Source organism: Rhamphochromis sp. 'chilingali', assembly GCF_963969265.1.
Source record: "Rhamphochromis sp. 'chilingali' genome assembly, chromosome: 17".
Taxonomy (NCBI): Eukaryota; Metazoa; Chordata; class Actinopteri; order Cichliformes; family Cichlidae; genus Rhamphochromis; species Rhamphochromis sp. 'chilingali'.
The window spans coordinates 15,062,205-15,082,348 of record NC_137944.1 but is presented as its reverse complement, the minus strand read 5'-3'; the positions used below and the strand labels follow the sequence as shown (position 1 = coordinate 15,082,348).

Here is a 20,144-nt window from a genome sequence, read left to right as displayed (position 1 = left end):
CTGTGCTTGCATTGCTTACAATGTTCACACATTTTTCACAGACACAAAAAAGTGACTATCCAAATATATTTTTTATGTTTTATATTTTTGCTGTGGTATTGTTAACTTGTAAATAAATAAATAAAACAAAATAAAATAAAGGCAACAAATCCTTTTAAAGGTTAAAAACGTAATATGAGATTTCATTTGTGAAGCGGCTTCAGCGTGGCCTGCACTCTGCATACACTAAAATCTGGCCAAGGTCACTGCAAAAACAATTACAAAACAATTACAACACCTCCCGTAAAACCTGAAAAAGAATGACAAAGTAGTCCGCTCAAGTCACCGCGAGTTCCCTCACGTTTCCCATGAGTCTTTGCGTGGACTAAATCGTGCGCACGCGCACTGATATCCCTCAGATCGCGTTTAATTCCACCAATCAGCGTCGTCCTCGGAGGAGCATGTGGGGGTGATTTAAGAGCTCTGCCCCAATAAAACTGTCAGAACTTCACAAAGTTGATTTAAATGTGTTTCACATCGTTATGAAAATACTCGCGGATTAATCAAATGACTGCACGCTGGCGTCAGATCAATTGGAGCAGATTACCATTCGCAGCTTCTTTAGGGAGACGTGATTTGGAGCGTTTAGATTCTCTACACATCCGGCCACCAAGTCGATCCGACAGCTGACATAAGATGGACAGCAAATGTCATATTAAGGGCCTTTTCTGATTTTTCTTCTTTCTTTTTGTTTGTTTGTTTTTCTTTTTGGATATTGATTTTTATTCTATATTCTGTGACTCCTACATCATTGAAGTAGATCCTGCAACAGTGTTGCAGCTGCATCCTCGGGGAAGTTTGATGTTGCCAATTTTCAGATAAGCCCACCATCGCACTTGTCTTCTAGATTTGTGTGTGTGTGTTCTGCAGGGGGAGTGAGGGGGAGGGAGGGTCGACTGTCTGCTGCTGGGAGAGAGCCCAGCTGACAGGCAGTGCGTGTTGAACTTGATGTGGTGGTGTTGAACTAGGCTTGTTAGAGAATGCGATTTTCTAGACTTCTTTGTGATGCAGCGCCACATAAAAATGTCTGTCCGGGGAAGATTTGCAAAAGGCTTACGGTGGGATTTTCATCCCACGGAAAACTCAATTACTTACAGCACCCACATTCAGACATAAACAAAGTACAGCAGTCTGCTGGTCTTTATACTGTACTACGCGATGGTCACCCAGGGGAAGGTGTTTACAGCGGATTCTTCGACAGCATGTTGTCGCTACTATTACCGGTATTTATAGTGTGCTGTGAGTAACATATTGGTGCTACTCGTGCAGCTATGAAGGTCACGTCAATTAAAGGAATAGAATCTTAAATGAAATGATAACATTAAAAAACGCATCATCATTCAAAACTCTTGGTCTGTCATCATTTTATCAACTGACGTAAAATCAATACAAAAGAAACAACTGACTTTACAGAGTGTCACGTTCAGTCTTTGATTTAACTTCATAGACAAGTTTGCAGGTCTAATCAACCAGAATCTGCAAAATTTATGAGTCTTTAGTATCAATTACTGCATTTTAAGCAGTAAAACACATTCAAAATACTAATACACGTCGGTTAATTATTAATTACCACTGTTAGACACCAGGGGTCGCAAGTGTACCAGATGGTGGAGGATTACCAACTTTGTGTGGGACTGCAAAGCATATCCACTGTCTCACATAGACACTGGCCTACATTTTGATTAGCTGTAGCCAAAATATTTCAGTTTCAGACAAAAGAAAGGAAAATAAGTAGCTGAAGCAACAGTTCTTCTTACAGCAACTGTAAGAAGAACTCTCACACCAGAACACCACAACTCTCGCCCCAAATTGCTGAGGTCTGCTCACTCAGAAACAACTTTCACTTTTCACTTTCAGCACATTGATGTAAGTCTCACTCTACTTTGCAGTAGTTTTGGTTTTTACTTAATATAGGAATGTTTTGATCCCCCTTCAGGCTACCAATACTTTTGCACATATTTCACAGTTTTCCTCTGCAATACATAACAGTAAATATGTCATTGCTTGATTTAACATTTCTGTTCTGTTGCTTTAATTGAACTTAAGCCTATCTCTAATCACACTACTGACATGAGCTACCTTAAACCTCAGATGACCAGGAATCAGCAAACATGGCAAATATCAGCCAGACATAGAGCCTGGATGTCTGAGACAATCAAGTGTTATTAAATCAACTCTTATGCCACTGCCTTGTGTAATCTGTAACCTTTATCAGTTGTTTTGTAGACATGATTCTCATTGTGTGTTAAGATGTAAAAAAAAAAAAAACAACAACAACAACAACAAAAAAACAACCAAAACAAAGTGGGCACAGACAAATACACCACAAATGACAGTTTTTTCATCAAAGTGTCTTTTACACTAGAAATTAACAGTGCAGTGCCTTTGCACAGTATTGTTCTTACAACTGGAAGACGGAGAAAAAGGAGAACCTAGCATAGCATAGTGGCTGAGCAATGTGTGAAGGAATTATTGTAACTTAACAGTTAACATGAGGGCTGACTGAACATATTCTGACAGACCACTTGGAAAAGATAGTGGCTACAAAGTCAAAGGAAAGCTACAGCAGACCTAAGAAATAATAACAGGAGGTGGATTGTCATTTCCTTGTGTATAGGGCAAATAATCATGGGTTGAAAAACATGTTAGGGAATGACTTCACCTTTATGTCAAAACAACCATTTAAACAAACAAGAAACCTATCAGAGATACATACACAGTCACACAGACAGATATACACATATGCATAACAATAAATCATAAAATCCTGTTACACACAAAAAACAGAGTAATATGAAATAAAGACATAAACACAAAGATAAACACAGTGGTGTTATTACTAAGTGGGAGGACTAGTTAAATGCAAGATTAAAAAGGTATCTTTAAGAGTTTCTTGATATTATCCGTAACTATCTGAGCTTTCTTCTCCAATATGTTAAGGTACACTTTTCCAGAGCTTTGTTTTGTTTTTTCAGAAACTGGGAAAGCTGCATTCCCAATTTTCCTCTGTGGGGTATTGCTATTGTTAGCTATCGCATAGCTAACAATTTGGCCTTGGAAGATCTAACAGAGTGAGTAAGTAGAGTGACAGACTTTCAGATAATGTTCAAGACCTTCTTTCAAATGACATGAGTATCCTTTCCTATATAATAAGCATTCATAAACATTGCTGAATTTAGAATTGCTTCTTCAGTGAAAGTAGGAATATTACAATGTATGTGACACTGTTACATGCATTCAGTTTCTTACATATAAACAGAGATTTTTTATCACAAAAGTGGGCAAAACATATTTTTTGATGCAGAATGGTCTGTCTTTTCGACATTCTATTATAAAATAGGTCATAAAGCAATAGTCTAAAGTAAAAGCACCTAGAATCTACGTAGGCTACCTCTCAGCACTGATCATGAAGCCAGTATAAAGTCAGATTTTTTAGAAGGCCAGGGGGTACAATGTACTATGTTTTAAGGATTTCGCCTTTGGCATTCCTCTTTCTTAGTGAGTTGAGTCACGAGGGCCCAGACCTTTGTAACAACTGAAAGTGTAATTCAGTTGTTAACCAGTAGGCTGAAAAAAGGAACAAATGCAGGTCAGTAGCACAAACATAAAGGAAATGCAGCCCAGCCATGCTTCTGAGAAATCCCCTTTACACCAATAAAGCATTATATATTAGAATATGAACCTACATAGAGGAGTACCTCTTGTTTATGCGGTGATTCAACTTTCGTGTAAACAATATTTGTAGTTAATATCAGGGTGGAGGCTGCCTTTATAGAAGCAACTACCCCGTTCTCTTATTGATCAAAAGCTGACGCGACAGGTGTGTTAACCAATCAGAATTTGTTGTGGTGAGCGTTTTGGTCCAATCAGCACGAATTATGCAAATTCCGAAACAAAGTTCCCCCTGTACCAGCACGGTGATTGCAGTGAGCCTCCCATGTTTTATTTTCTGTTTAATTATCGTCGTCAAGAGTGTTGTGATAAGTAGGTATTGCTTATGAATAACTCATCCGCTGCAAGGCGCTGAAGAACAAACTGTTTGTTATGTTTGCGCTAACAGGTTTGCGTTAACCGGTAGAGAAAGCTAACTGCTAAAGCTAGCATAGCTATCTTGCTAGTTCGCCGGTACAGGCGGTCCTCTTTGTCTGACAGGGGAAGGCGTGCTCTTTTGTTAAGCTTTCCCTTTGTCCCTTCGGGAAAGAGGAACTGTTGGGTTGGGATTTCACAATTATCCACAGTTCTGAAAGTATTTAGAAAATGCAGATCGCCAAAAAATACTTTTCAGAAAGCCTGATTCAGTTAACCATCTTGCTCAGTTTGATTGGAGTTCGTGTGGATATCGACAGCTACTTGAGCGGCTATTATACGCCTTTGACAGAGATTAACTTGGGTCCTAGCTCAGCCTACATCCAGACACCGTTTCATATTTTGAGAGACACTTTTGATGGATATGGTGTACACCCAAAATGTCCCGAGTTGGACTATTTTTTTGCAAGTCGTCGGCTGCTGGACGAGGTGAGGACCCTCGGTTCCCCGCGGTTCCACACGCAGTTGAACGCATGGCTGGTGCACGAAGTGCCTGCAACTGACAAGGCTGACTGTGGGCCTTCAACCAGTAACAACACCGAATCTAGCTCAGGGCTAGAAAGTCCTGGCGAAGAATCCAGGGATGTCAGTGAACACCTGCCAGTCAGTGGCCCAGCAGTGTACCAGACAAACATTGAACTCGGACAAGGGCCTTGTGGCGCTGGAGCCTGCGGGTTTCTTAAAGAGGCAAGTTTGTGAGTAATATGCCATAAAGTTGTAAAAACTTTGTTTCTAATGAAGCTATAATGTAACCTGCAACAGTGAAGGTGGTCTATCCCTCTAAAGTACTTGATTAACTGAGGTGACAAACGAGTAAAACTTCCGTAATAGCTAGCTTAAGCTATTACTAGCTAACTAGCATAACTAACCGTTGAACTGGAAAGATGGGTGTTATCCAACAACTACGTTATTTTACTGGAGTATTTACTGGTGAACCAGGAAGCAAGTCAAAAAAATATTCTGGAATGCAAATTTATTTTCGTTTTGTCAGGCTCTGTCAGGCCCTTGTCACAAATCACAATCCAGTAATGTGTCTTTAGTCAGATTATGTCACTTACATCCGTAATGACAATGTGTTAACTTGGATAAGTCACCTAATCAGTGTAGTAAGTAACTTAAACATAAAGCTTAATAACATGTCTACCAAACATCATATACTGTATATGCGGCATACAGCTGCCTGCTGCACTTGTCACTCTTTCACTATGGTACTTGTCACATTAAGCAATCTGGGAATAGTAACTATAGAATTACTTCAGCAGAAAACACCATGCAAAGACAGGTGTAACTAATGTCTGTACTTTATGACAACAAATATATTATAACACTGTAATTACAACCTTTATATTCAGTCCTCCTAGTAGTGTAGTCTTTCTAGAGCATGGCAGAAAGAGCTGATTGGTGGATATTGTATCCCAAAGGCAGTTTATGTTGTCAGTTGTGTAACTATATCTCTTTTCTCCTGACCCAACCACCAGCTGCGCCCTTTGAGGGGTGGAGAAGTGAGACTCGGATCCCCACCCTGTTTGCTTACACAAAAGCAGTTTTCCATAGTTAAGCACTGCTCTTCCTAGGGTTGCTTTTCATGTGTATAATGTGATGTTGACTCATTTGTTGTTGATGACAAGAGATGGGTCGCCATATACCCCCCCCCCCCCCCCCCCCCAAAAAAAAATAAATAAAAAAAATTACAAGCCTTGTTGTTTGTTTTGCAAATGGCCTTAGTGTCTGAGAATATACAATATGCAGGAGCTGTATATAGTTATCCCGTTGAAGGTGTATCAATAACTTTTTGTCATTATTTGGCTTTAGTCTTAGTGTGAAAGCAAAAAGTTTTCTTTCACACTAAGACTAAAGCCAAATAATGACAAGAAGTACTCAAGACCAGTCTAGTTCTGCCCAAGTTCTGTCTGGGCTTGTTGGTCTCCACTTTTCCTGTTTGAACTGGTCTAGGAAGTGAATCAGTTATTGATACACCTTCAACAGGATAACTATATACAGCTCCTGCATATTGTATATTCTCAGAAACAAAGGCCATATAATATATATTTTTAGAACAAATGAGAATTCTATTATATCTTTAATTGGATATATCGTGAACTTTCTAATCTTGGAAGCTGGTGACCTTTATTTCTGTAGGTGTATCAGAGGGTAATTGGCTTAACTTTTACAATGATTGCTTTGTAATCATAAATAAATAATCTAATCTTGTTTATAACAGAATCATCTCATGACAGAAGAGTCATACTGTAAAGACTCAATTGAGATCAATGAACTACCGCTAGAAATGTAACGATGTTTGGAGTTCTTTACTAAGAATTAACAAATTGTTTTTCCTTTTCTTTCCTCTTCACTTCTAAACTGAATTCCCTCCTCTCTTTTCCCTGCCAGGAGGAAGATGTTAAAGTTAAAGAAGAGGAGGAACCTGCTCCAGTCTCTCAGCTGGCTCACAGTTCCACACTGGAACAAGAGGTACTGTTGGCACTCTTTCATGTATTTTAATGATCGTAACAGTGCTGGATTTTTTGTGAGAATACACAGTAGTGTTTGTCCATCTGCAATGATGCATGTATAACGTTGGCATCAATTTTAGGCTGGTTATATTGATTTAACTAGAAAAATCAGGGACTCACATTACATATTTACTGAAATTGCATCATTTTGATGACAGTGCTGTTTTAGTAACACCACAGAATATGATTAGAAAGGTTGAAGCATAGTAATTACAGTCTCACAGGCAGTTCCTTATAGTAAAAAGCTATGCAGAAGCTAAATATAAATTCATTTTTCTTGTTCATTTTTTTTCATCAGTTACTTTGCTATGATTGTATACTGACAACAAAACATATCACTTACTTTTTTAAATTTACATCAGATTTTCTGTGTGTTGTCTCTTTCAGAGCCTGCTGGAAGGCATCACTGCACTGTCCAGTCCAACACGCCATCCCTCTGCTACTCTTGATATTGACCAGCAGTGGAACAATTTACTTTCTGTTGCAGACCTTGATGTAAGTTTCATGTTCATCTTCATGTTCATTAAATTAAGCCTTATATAAAATTACATTAGTTTAGGGACATGCATACAGACACGTGTATTGCAGATTAGAGGTTTAGTTTACCACATTGATCTAACTGTTGTTTTAGAGGATTTTCAAAGTTTTGGAGAATAAAGTTCGACTAATAGGTCTCTCTAAAATATAGGACTTGGACCCCCTTGTGACTGAGCGTCTGTCAGATCTCGACACTGACATCACCAGCGCCATCAGCCGGAATGTCAGTCTGCATGATGCTATGCTAACCAGTCCTGGAGTGTTTGGGTTGGCATCTGATAGAACTGAGCCCAGGACCACGACCCAACAACAAAGGGCTTTCTTTCGAATGGAATCCATAGGCTCTTTAAACTCAGATGCTTCACCTGGGATGGCTCTAGGTCTTGCTGCACTCCCCTTTGCCTCAGTATGTAACATAACAGGAAATGTGTCATCAAATAGTGCACTGGGTGGCTGCCTAGATGAGGCAGTGTTTGACCAGATCAATCAGCTTGGTTTGGAAGGTCTGGACTCAATTGACAGCAGCCTGATGGACTGTTTGGACAGCATAGACCCACGGGTCCTTGAGGACTTGGAGTCAGACTCTGGTCTCTCTTTGGAGAGCAGCTCTGGAGGTCCAGTCTCTCCAGGTTGGTTCAGATTGCTTTCTATACTTGGAAGAGTTACATGTCTTAATTTCTGTTTTATGAAGCTACGAAATTTTCAGTTAAATATGCTGACACAGTCATTAACTCCTCACTTTGTCCAGGCTCATCTGAGATGTCATCCTCATCCAGTTCATACTGCGAGGATGAGTGTGGAGCTACAGGCTACAGCAGTGAGGCAGACTCAATCCCCTCTAAAGGCATTGTTGACTACACCACAGCATGGCCACCTGTTGAGAGTGTGTGGCATGATCACAGCTACTCATCTGCCAATTTCTTTAACCAGCCGTCAGTAACGCTGCCTCGCAAAAACATCAAGGAGGAGCCTCTCAGCGATGATGATGGATTCCGGCTGGAAGAAGGGGAGCTGAGTCGTGATGAGCTGCGCGCCCGTGCTATGTGCCTGCCATTCTCTGTTCTGCAGATAGTTAACATGCCTGTTGAAGAGTTCCTGGAAGTTCTTGATGGTCATGGCTTTTCCCCTGAACAGGTGACCCTCCTGAGGGACATCCGCAGGCGTGGTAAGAATAAGCTGGCAGCCCAAAACTGCCGCAAGCGCAAATTAGATGCCATCACTGGGCTCCAGGAGGAGGTGGAAAGGTTGCAAGTTCAGAGAGACAAACTGCTGAGGGAGAAGCACCTTACAGCAAAAACAATGGGTGCTGTGGGCCATCAGATAAGGCAGCTGACCAGAGACATCCTGTCCCGGCTGAGGGATGAATCAGGAACACCCCTGAACCCAGACAGATTCACCCTGCAGTGCGGGGCTAACGGTAGGGTTGTAGTTCAGCCTGTAAGACGACCTGCTGTCTCCACATCTGGCAACAAAACAGACAAGAGAAAGAAGGAAAAAAAGCAATAATGCAGCATTTCCTGCTGAGACTTGATCTTTTTGGTTTTGGGATATTGCGGAACCTAATTGCCTGACTCTGGTTTTAGGGACTCCTGTTTTGCTAAAGTGTGTGTTGATTCACCACTGTTGAGAACCTAAATGCAAAAAGAAAAGACACTCAAAAAATAAGTAAAAGAAAAAAAAAATGTAAATATGTTATTTGATCGTAAAAATGTAGATCACACACTGGACATTCTCTTCTTGTTAAAGGTGGATGTGGCCGATGGGGTAGTTTAAGGGAACAGCTAAGCTGTTGGTAATGCCAGCAGTCTCTTTGTGCCTGTTAACATTAAAGTCATAGTCTTTCTCATTTTTACAGAAAATTGTAGGCAATCACGCATGTTTAAAAGTCAGCTTGGCCAGGATTGTGATATTTCCAGACAGGATAGAGATCTAAGAGGAGTATTTACCTGTAATCTTGCCTTTAGTGTTTTCCTACTCGGTATAAGAACGAGGTTAAAGGGTTGTATTTATTAAACTTTCTTAGGTCCATGAAATGCTTATAGAACTGTTAAGGACGTTTTCCCCCCTCTCCCAAAATGGTAAACTTTGGTCAGCGTGATAAGAATATTGGGTTATTACAAGTCCAAAGTTTACTGATTTGTTCCCAGTATTTGAGGGCATGCACTGTTTGAGTAAAAAAAATAAACTGAAATAAAAAAAATCAAATAGATGTCTTTTGCTTACATGTCTTGATGACGTGCAGTATACCAATGACTCAAAGGACTTGGCCTTAATTTGCATTTAATGTGTTTTGGTAAATACGTATGTACATCATACATAAGTGCATATATCCATAACAAAAAAGTTCTTGCATAAGAATTCAACTATAGTTTAACCCCTTTCATTTGAAGTGTTTTAGAGTTTTTGGCAAGATTATTCTACCTCACAGCTTAGTTTTTGTTAATTTTGGCTACATAAAAAAAAAAGCCCTCACCCCGCTTTGCTTTTTTTCTTTCTTTTTTTTTGTCTTTTGAAGTGCACTCGATAACAACAATTTCATTATAAATGTGACCGTAATCACACATAAAAGATTCAGTTTCTGAAACAGGAAAAATAGAATCACCAACTTTATTTAAAAGGTCTGAATGCTGTTTGAATGTATGTGTTTGTTTGTTTGTTTGTTTGTTTGTTTGTTTGTTTGTTTGTTTTAAAGAATATTTATTATCTGAGTAGAATCAAGTGATATTAAAAGTCTGCATCTTATTTATGTGTACACACAAGTAGTCACCTGAGTGAGTAAACTGAAGAAAGATGCATAAAGTATTTGAATAGTGATCAATCTGAAGCACAATTTGAATGAACTGAAATTTTGACTTCTTTACAAGTACTTGTGAGTTTTTTTCTTTTTGGATAAATTTGATTCTCAGGCCCCAGTTTTGTTTTGTTTTTTTCTGGCTAAAATTTGAAATTCTCTAAAGTGCACTTGTTTAATACAAATCCTTCATTATCAAAGTCACCCCAATTAAACAAACTGCTAAAAAAAAACCTAAATAATAAATTACTGATTGATATTTAAGAAGTTTGAATGATGTTTGGATGCCTCCTTTTTATATGTATAAGATTTTTTGGCAGTTGAAGTATTAATAGAGGTCGCCGCCCTGTTCCTGGTTATGCTGCACAATAAGTCAGCTGAGTGAGTGAAATTGAGAAAAGTCCATGAGGTAGTTTATGCAGCTTTCGGTTTTCTTTTTTTCTTTGTTTGTATTTTCTTGTTTGGCTTGAACCTTTTGTTTGCTGTTTGTATGAATTTTGTTTTCGTAAATATTTGCTTTGTTTCTGAAGTTAAATGTGTTTGATTCCATTGTGATTTTTGAAAGTGTGCGTTTGCTTACAGAACTTGAGTTGCTCCTGCAGACTTTTTAAAATAAAAAGAAATCTTTTGAAATACTTTTGAATGGCCTTGATTTTAAAATCAGCATATAGGAACATATTATTCAAAAAATGCAGTCTTAAAATATCAATGGATATTATAGATATCTATTGATCTATTATAGATTAGGGATTACAAACATAAGGCCTGGGGGAAAAATTGGCCTGGCAACAGATGCAATCTGAGCCACTGGACAGCTTTTTAAAATGTGATGGATGGTACACATTTTGGATTTTTTTTTAAACTGTATTTTCCGTGTTTTACAGCTTTTCTTAATGATAAAAATCCTACTCCCATCACTATTCACACCAATTTGAGTAAGTCATAGGTAATATTAGATAAAAAAAACTTAAATGACAGAAACGTTTCTGATTTCTGCAGTGCGTTCACAGTAAATAAATAAATAAGGATATAGTCTATCAATAAACAAAACCTTTCTATTATATAGTTACAGAACAGTCTGGGCAATGAGCAACCATAACTACACATGCATTTCCTACAATCTTAGATTGTAGGATTGTTTGTTTGTTTTAAATAAATTAACAAACAAACAAACAAACAATCTAAGCCAAAAGAGTCGTGCTGACTGAGTTCTATTTAATACAGCTTAATTTCTTTATCATGCAAAAATAACCAGCATATGCTGTTGAAATTGCACTTCTTTTTCTTATATTAAGATTCTGCAGACATTAAAGGTGTAATTAAACCTCTTTACACTGGTCCGGCCCACGTGTAAACAAAATTTTCTGCATGTGGCCCACGATTCAAAATGACTTCGATATCCCTGATGTAGAGTTCTAGGCTTCATCATCCACAGGTTTTGGAGAGCGAAAAGCGTTTTCTAACCGGGCTTCCGTAGATGGTGCACAAGTATGCGCACAAGAATGCGCGTGAGTAGCTTTTGGCGCCCGTGCTGTTGAGCCACACTTTTGTAGACATAAAGAATCAACTGACCGCGTGGAAAAGAAGTGCCGTTGGAGCGATTCTCTTGTTTTAGGGTATGTATGCAGATACCGACTTGTTTAAAAAAAAAAAAAAAAGGTTATCATTAACAGAGGTGTCAGAGTTAATTGGTTCACTGTAACAAAATAGCAGTATATGCTAGCCAGTTGTTTTACCATCTGACGCTGTCTCGAATGAGAGAGAAACGCTCTGTTAACTACAGTTGCAGTACTTTAACTTAAACAGGCAAGCGAAAAGTAACAGTGTCTGTTCCTTGTAATGCTGTAGTTGTATCATAGATCTTAAGATTATGTATCCGTTTCTAAAACGTCGAGTGTCGCATTAAACTTGAGTACGTTATTGTTAGCGCAAGTTACGTTAACGTTACCCGCACGTTTTTTTTGTGTGCCAGCGCACCTATTTTAAGTCCCTCCGCATTGCAGTTGACACAATAAAAGTGAAGTAGGTTTTCCCTAACGGTTAAAGGCCAGCTAAAGTTAGCATGCGAGCTAACGTTATAAGAATTTGGCTATCTTTGAATACTTTAAGAGTTTATCGCTAAGCTAGCTAATGCTACGTTTTTACTTCCCTTTGGTGGCCATCCCTTTGTCAAGGTTGCCTAATTTTAATACCCCAATGGGCAAATAACAGTCTTCACAGTTAAATTCGTTTACGATCCAGGTGTCTGTGGCGGCTTTAGGGCCTATGGCCAATCCTAAATGTGGATATCAGGAGCACATGAATGTGAAGGATTTGTTATTATCAAATTCCTTTTTTTGTTTGTGTTTTTAGATCACAAAATGGGAAAGAAGCAGAATACCAAGAGTAAGAAGGATGCACAGGATACACAGGAGGAACCTGAAGAATTCGTTGTGGAAAAAGTGCTGGACCAGCGTGTTGTGAATGGGAAAGTAGAATTCTACCTCAAGTGGAAAGGATTTACAGAGTGAGTTGGCTGGGACTCCTGCCCCCCTCCTGCTGAGCTGGAAGTGCTTCCCTGGTATGGGGTTGTGCTATACTTTTGTTTGAAGTCATTGTGGTTGCATGAAGACGGTGCCTTCATTCAAGCAAGCTAGCTGATGCTAGTATTTGGCTTTTTTTTTTTTTTTCCTAAATGGAAATCAGTGTGAATTGATGCAATGCAATCGTTGACTCTCTTTCTGCTTGTTTAGTGCTGATAATACTTGGGAACCAGAGGAGAACCTGGATTGCCCTGAGCTGATTTCAGCATTTTTGGAGGCTCAGAAGAATGTTAAGGAGAAACCTGCACCTGTTAAGAGGAAGGCCTCCACGGAAGAGCCAGAGACTGAACCTAAGAAGAAGGATGTGGTGAGTTCCTTTGCTTTCACAAGTTTCTGCAATTAGCATGTCCTAGAGACAATTTAAATTTAGAACCGTCAAGCTTAACATGAGGGCCATTCAGAGAAAGGGTTGCATAACTTAAACAAAGACGAGCATTATAATAAATGAATGTATTATAAATAAATCATATTTGTGCTTAGCTAGGGTGGTGTGTAGACATTTAACTTAGTATTATACTTGTATAATTGTGACAAACCTAATTTTGAATAAGTCACTCAGACCATTCTCTTGAAATGCAGCTGCTTCTGAACTTATGCTAGAAAGTGCAAGGATTTTAAATGAATCAAAATGTGTTGTTTTGTTTCCTTCCCATCTTATATGCCTACATTCTCTGTTGTAACCACCTACAGGCTGAGAAACCACGTGGTTTTGCTAGGAACCTCGAACCCGAGCGAATCATTGGCGCAACAGACAGTAGCGGGGAGTTGATGTTCTTGATGAAATGGTACATTTTTATGCAATATTTCTGGTCATTGAAGAAAAAAAAAAAATCTCATATCTTTGTCTCCTTGGAAGCAAAATATAATGAAATGACTGTTAGTTCAAGACCTTTGCGCAGTAATGTTTTGTTAATCTAGGCAGTGTAAGTCATAGGATGGATGTGCATGGTAGTCACTGGTGTTTCATGCTACAATGGACGGCCAGTGAATTCAAAAGTATTGAGTGCTATGATTTCTGGATCCTTCACAGTACAAATAATTATCCTGAAATATTGTAATAGCAATCAAAGAAAGTTTAAACTGAAGGAAGTGTAACTGAGTGGAATTACTTGGATAATTGGATGTTGTTGTTTTTTTTGTTTTTGTTTTTTTTTTGTTCTGTTTTGTTTTTTGATTTATTTTTAAGTTGTTTGCATTTGAGCTCTTAAAAATTGGAAACTTTCTTTGTTTCACTAAATATTTATTCTTAAACCCTTGAACTTAAAGCTCAGTTTCTACACTTCAGTTGCCTTTCACTGCTTAGATCTTGCTACATGGTGTACAGAGCCACAGTTATGAAACTGTCACTGTCCAGGCTGTGTTCCTGCTGTAAACCTTTCCTCAACTTATAAACTTAGTTGATTTAAAGTACATTAATTTATGCTGGCTTTCTATAATGTTCCTCTCTCAATCTGCCTTCTTTTAGGAAAGACTCGGATGAGGCAGATTTGGTCCCAGCCCGTGAGGCCAACACCCGCTGTCCTCAGGTGGTCATATCCTTTTATGAGGAGAGACTGACCTGGCATTCCTGTCCAGAGGATGAAGCCCAGTAGTTCTTCTCTGCAACCCATGCAGTAGTCTACATCAACATTGTCAACCTTTTCCTCAGTACTGGATTTCTCCTGACTTGCCTTCTAGGTCTAGCTAAATTAGTCTTTTTTTTTTTTTTCTTTTTTTTTGTTTTGTTTCTTTTTTATTTTGGAAGAAGTTTCAACACTTGCGTGGCAGTCGGTGAGTTCTGTTGTAAATATAAGCTTAGCCGATTGTGAGAACAGGTGATAGTGTTTTGATTAAGAAGTAAAGAAAGAAGCCTTCTTGTATTATTGTGAATGACTGATCTCTTTAGCCCCTTTTCAGACACGAGATGTACAACAATGTTGGCTTCAGCAGTCTGCTCAGCAATCTGTTATTCCAACATGGATTGCGCTTGTGTTCCTAATGGCTTCATTTAAATGTATCCAAGATGGTGAAGGAGAGCTCTGTAGTACGCACAATTTAGCCATACATTCAGAAGGCTTGTTTGTGGGTGAGGTGCAACTACAGTTTTGATTGGTTTTCTCACCCTTTTTCAATAACAGCACAGGATCTGACTGTGTGTCGTTCAGAGCTGTGCACTTCCTTCTGGAGTGTGAATAGTAAAAATGCTTCATGGAGGAATGATACTGTATTTAAAGTCAATAGCTAAAGTTAAGACTAAATGTGATGCATAGATTTGAAATTTAGGGCATTAACTAGTGAGCTTTGCAACTCAGAGATTCACAAGATACAAGTACAGTTGTAATCCAGTGCATGCATGTCGTTAATAATACTTGGTTTAGTTTAGGTGCTCATTTAGACTTGAAGTCAACACATTCAGATGCAGCCAGATTCATGGGAGCGAGTGCACAGCTGAAAAAGGACTGTTGATTAGGGCCACTTCCACCTTCGTCTTTGTTTAAATGTTTTAAATTCCAAAACACTTTTCTCACTCTGCCACATTCTTGCTCATGTTTTCTACTGTAGTGATGTTTTGTTCCATAAATACTTTTTGTATACTGTCTTTAAATATTGTTTGTCGTTCTAATAAAGGTTTTATGCCAGATTTTTTTTTTCTGTCTTTTAGGTTTTTTTTCCCCCAACTACAAATACATGTAAGACTTTACTGGAAGTAATTCAGAGCGAGTTGCATATGAAACGAAGTTAACAATTAGGATTTCCTTATGTACCTAATAGATGTTTCTTGGGTGAAGTTTTTTACAGTTTTGTCTTCATGCTGCAGTGCTTTGGTTTTCCCGTGGTTTCACTCTAAATGCAAGACTGCATAATGGCATGGGAGATAAGACAGTGAACCTTTGTGCATTACTGATTTCTGTGGGAAATCACTCAAGTTTCTTATTTGAGTGATTTGGACAAGGTCATGATAGATATCCAACCTTTAGTCCTAGCAGGAAAAAACAACTGCTGCAAATTTGATAACAAATTTGATAACAAACAGCTAATTTCTCTGAAAAGTTTGTTCTGTAAATGCTAAAGAGTAGTGAGTAGCCTGCAGAAAGGATACAGGGATGGAAAATGGCCTGTTATTGTCATTTCCTCGTAAGTGTTTTTTTTTTTTTTTTTTTTTTTAAGTCAAATATCTATCCAAATAGATTAGTCTGTGGTAGCTATGATTTCATGTGATCTGTAGAGCAAGGTGTGTAGTTTGATTAAGTCAAATATCTAATCACAGCAACACAGTCATGTCTTATCTGTTAAGTGCTTGAATCATTTCAATATAGACATACAGCTATATTAATGGAAATTAAATGTCAGTGCAGCAATTTCAAGTAATATAAAACATATGCTTAAAATAAATCTTGGTCTGTATATTTCACGTGTCAGCTTTTGTCAACTCTGAATTTTGCTTAATTGGCCATAAAATGTAGAAATCGGATAGAAAATGGTGCTGTTTTGTAACAGTCTGTAAAAGCAAATGAAAGTTTCTGTTGACACAAGATAAAGAGATCTCTATATGCAAATTACCATCCAACCTAAGGTGACGTCTCACTAGTTTCTTGATCCACTCTTGGACTGGTCAGAGGGATAGACGCCAACTGGCTTTGGTAAGATCTCTTGGTCTTCAATTTTAAAACTGTCATTGTATACAACAATGCTTGCTGTGGGCTGGAGTTCACGTAGACTAGGTGTCAGTGTCATCTCTGACGCTCTGATGCCTTGATTTGAGATTTTGATTTAATTTTGAAACTTTTGATTTATTAGTTGAAACGAAGCATAACACCCATGATGTGATATCTCAGATAAGGTTTTGGGATGTTGTTTTTGTACCGTATCATGCTGCAGTTGCCTGTCTGTCTTTTCACACTGCAGGTCTTAATGCTCAATTCCGATTTTTTGATCAAATCCGATTTTTTTGTCTGCTCGTTCACACTACAAATAAAATGCGACAGCAAACGCGCTCTAGTGTGAACGCTCAAAGCGGCCCGCATGCGCAAAAGAAGCTGTCACACACAACGAGCTCTGTTTAGACCCAGAGCAACAGTATTGTTTGACTGATGGCCCTTAATATGCAGACTTCGGACTTCATTTCCCAATTTTTGCTTTAAGTTATTTTGTTATTTACATAATAATGTAAATAACCTAATAATGATCCTTATTGCTGTTTAAGAGAGGAGCGGTGCTTCAAATGATAGCTGCAGATTTCTGTCAGAATCTGCAGATTATACAGTACAAATAAAATGTTCACATTGTCTTCCCAACAGTTTCACTAACATCTACACTGGATGGCCAGGAAGCGTTCGCGATGTCTTCTCGGGTGCTTCTCTGGCGCTGATAATTGGCTTCAGTCTTGTGTCGGTGACGTAAAAGGCGGATTTAATGCGACTTGACCGTTCAAACAGCAGTCGCTTTCTAAAACATCGGATATGTATCGGATTCAGTACCACATACGAAAGTGACCCAGATCGGATTTGAAAATATCGGATTTGCGCCGTTCACACTGTCATAGCATGATCGGATATGGGTCGCATAGGGTCAAAAAAATCGGATTTGATGCGCTTTCGCCTGCAGTGTGAACGTAGCCTTTGTCTCAGCTTCACCTTTCAAAACTAGCATGCATATCTAAATTTCATCTAGAACTGCAGTGAAGCAGTCGTGGACAACTATGTTAACAATTAAAGTCAGAACAATGGACAGTTATTAAATTTTGATTTGTTTGTTTGGTTTTGGTTAAAGTTTCTCCACCCAGCCACCATACAGTGTTATTGTGGTTCAGAGCTGGTTGTAGGAACAAAAAAGAAGCAGAAGAAGCAGACATAAAATCTCAGACCATGAAGTGGTACTTTTAAATTGTCTGAATGTTTCTAAAGGTAAATCCCCATAAGCACTTGCATTAGAAGAAACATAAATGGAAGGGTTCAAGAAGAAAGAGATCAATTTAACAATGAATCTGTTTCTTTTTATTAGTTAGGCACCTACACTCTAAGAAATAAAATGTTGTATTTACTCCACCCAGTTATGTCAACCGGTTCCACACAACTGGGTTAGTGAAATATAAAATGTATGATACATTTAATTTGAACAAGAAATTTTAAGTACATCTGATAAGATTTGGATAATTAAATGCAAATCAAAAGAATCATGTTGTATTAGCTGAATATCATAATGTTGATATAACTAACCTTGTTGATTTAAATTGAGAAGACTAAATAAAACCTACTCAACCAAAACAAGCTGTACTTACTTTGAGAAATAACATGTTGTATTTACTCTACCCAGTTATGTCAACCGGTTCCACACAACTGGGTTAGTGAAATATAAAATGTATGATATATTTAATTTGAACAACAAATTTTAAGTAAATCTGATAAATCTACTCACCCAAAACACGCTCTACTGAAACTATAGGATTAAATCACTTTAACAGAATTGCAACTTACTCTATTTAAGTTTGTAAATTAAATAAATCGAACACAAGTTTATTCAGTTAACCTAACTTTAATAACACTTTGTGTAAAACTTGTTGAAGCACACTTTGAGCAATTCAAATGCTTCTAGATCTTTTTCCCCAAACAATCTTTACATATATTCAAGTGCATTTTAGGTGCAGGAAGACAAGATACAGAATGTCATGTTAAACTGAAATGATTAAAACTGGAAACTTGTGATTCCAACATTTTTAACATTAACATGACTTAATTTAAACTTGATTGGGCTACAATGAAAAGCCCACAATACAGCCCTGCAAACAGCAGGTAGAAATTACTTTTGTGTCATTTTTGTCCATATTTAGAAAAATAACCTTTGCTTCAAAACTTAAACTGAAGTCCAAAGTTAGGAGCAGTCTTTTTCAGTGTAGTTGGATGTTGGTAAAGGTTCAAGAACAAAGAACGCAGAAAAGTGAAAGGCCTTGCAGAAGTTCTTGTGGCAATTCAAACTGAACAGTTTATGAAGTGCAAGGAGAAGGGTTCGAGAACCTTAAAGTTCAGTGTCCTCTATAGTTCACTGCAGGCTGTTTCACTCAAGCAGTTTGTTTTTCAGAACCTGCACCTTCATGGATAGGTTGTTCCCATCCAACTCCATCAGCACCTTCTGAAGAAATTCAAATGTGTATTTCAGGTGCTTTGGGTAGCTCAGATTTAGACTATAGATTAGTCCAAGCAGGAGGGCACAACCCTTTGCCACATCACTAAGAGCTTGCAGCACAGTGCATCCTTCTATGATGACACCAATGTCCTCAGGTGTATCTGCAGAGTTTGCTCTCATGTCTGACAACATAGACTCCCAAAGTCAGCTGCTCCGTTTCTCTGCTTGCACCAAGATCCACATCCTTTAAATAAAAATTAAAAAAAGATAAGTTAATTGCGTACATATACATATGGACAAGTAAGTCCACCTTCCATTTCCAATCCCAAATTTAAAAAAGGAAAATAACTGATCGTTTTCCTTTTTTAACTTACCAAGAATTCCTTGAACAGGTCATCTGGCTTTTCATTTAAGTAGACACAGACAGCTTTCAGAATGCATTCCCGTCGAACATCAACGCTGGGATTCTGGTGGAGATAAGAACTCAATATGAGAGAAGTTTCCTATTTTGGTTCCTTTCAACCTCTTTACAAAACAAAGTCAAAAATATTAACACATAGCAGATGATTAAGCAATGTTTCATAACTCACATCAGTGATGTGCAGTGAGGTTCATGATTGGTAAGGCACTGACTCCTCTGTGTCAGATTAACAAATATATGAACCCAAAAATTGAAGCTTTTCAATTTTGACATTACGTGAAAGCTTTCATTTTTGCTTTAATCAATTCTAGATTGTTCAACAATATATTTAATAATTGTGCCCCTAAAAATATTAAAATTAAATAGAAGATTAGAACTGGGCAATATGGACTTAAAATCCTATCATGACATTTTGTGGATAACAATAAGTCTGTGAAGGTTCACAGTCATCCAGGTCATCGTAGTCTAAGGAGCTTGGAAAGAAAAGTGAAGCTTCTTCAGTGAAGATTTCTGACACTAAACCAGAAATCAACATGGAGTCGAATTCTTTCAAACAATGTAGCAACTTAATTGATGCACATTTCTAAAATACACTACACATTCATTTCATTCTTCAAACTACAGGATCGCTGGCGCTCCCAGTGGTCATTACTGATGTCAGGGAGCAGGTGCGGTAGATGTTGGGAGTAATTTTAAAACTGTCGGTCTTAGTAGGCAAGTCTCATCTTAACAAGAATTGCAAAAGATTTTGGAAAATTACACCGAAGCAGGTTCAACAATATTTGTTAAATGTTTTCATACTTCTAACATGTGAGAGAGATATACAAGCTAGAGTGTTAAAAAATTTGCCAGGCATCATTTGTTTAAAAAAAAATGCAAAAGTATTCCCGAAAGTGTCAGATGTGTATCAGTTAGTATACATTAATCAAATTTGTCATCCTTAAATTGTTGTACTTACCAAATAATCCTCAGATGGCGATGGATTCTATCCAGGATGCTAAGCATATGCAAGTCTCAGTTGAAAATGGCGGATGATCAAACTTCCACACTGCACATGTGCAAACTCAGAAGTACGG

At 38.1% G+C, this 20,144-nt stretch overlaps 1 protein-coding gene and 1 long non-coding RNA gene across 3 annotated transcripts; one reads left to right on the top strand and one right to left on the bottom strand.

The window, feature by feature from the left end:
- Nucleotides 1–3,922: 3,922 nt before the first annotated feature.
- LOC308385065 (chromobox protein homolog 3-like) lies at nucleotides 3,923–15,168 on the top strand. Of its 2 annotated transcripts, XM_080863794.1 has the most exons (9): nucleotides 3,923–4,812; nucleotides 6,517–6,597; nucleotides 7,026–7,133; nucleotides 7,327–7,804; nucleotides 7,924–8,340; nucleotides 12,319–12,472; nucleotides 12,699–12,855; nucleotides 13,239–13,333; nucleotides 14,014–15,168. In XM_080863794.1, the coding sequence occupies exons 1-9, from the start codon at nucleotides 4,297–4,299 to the stop codon at nucleotides 14,138–14,140; spliced, it is 2,133 nt and encodes a 710-aa protein (XP_080719920.1). In that variant the 5' UTR covers nucleotides 3,923–4,296; the 3' UTR covers nucleotides 14,141–15,168. The 2 variants fall into 2 exon arrangements, with proteins under 2 accessions (XP_080719920.1, XP_080719919.1); XM_080863793.1 differs by lacking the exons at nucleotides 3,923–4,812; nucleotides 6,517–6,597; nucleotides 7,026–7,133; nucleotides 7,327–7,804; nucleotides 7,924–8,340 and adding an exon at nucleotides 11,427–11,582.
- Nucleotides 15,169–17,539: 2,371 nt separating this feature from the next.
- LOC308384164 lies at nucleotides 17,540–20,113 on the bottom strand. Its single transcript, XR_013969280.1, has 3 exons — nucleotides 20,027–20,113; nucleotides 19,022–19,114; nucleotides 17,540–18,891 (listed from the first exon to the last, which is right to left on the bottom strand). It is a non-coding gene; the product is annotated as an uncharacterized lncRNA (long non-coding RNA).
- Nucleotides 20,114–20,144: the final 31 nt, after the last annotated feature.

What these genes read in the sequence shown, in the direction of transcription:
- LOC308385065 (XM_080863794.1), top strand. Translation starts at nt 4,297, where the DNA reads ATGCAGATCGCCAAAAAATACTTTTCAGAAAGCCTGATTCAGTTAACC. An exon ending in GTTCCACACTGGAACAAGAG is followed by an intron (nt 6,598 to 7,025) that starts GTACTGTTGGCA and finishes TGTCTCTTTCAG; the next exon opens with AGCCTGCTGGAAGGCATCAC. An exon ending in GAGGGACATCCGCAGGCGTG is followed by an intron (nt 8,341 to 12,318) that starts GTAAGAATAAGC and finishes TTGTGTTTTTAG; the next exon opens with ATCACAAAATGGGAAAGAAG.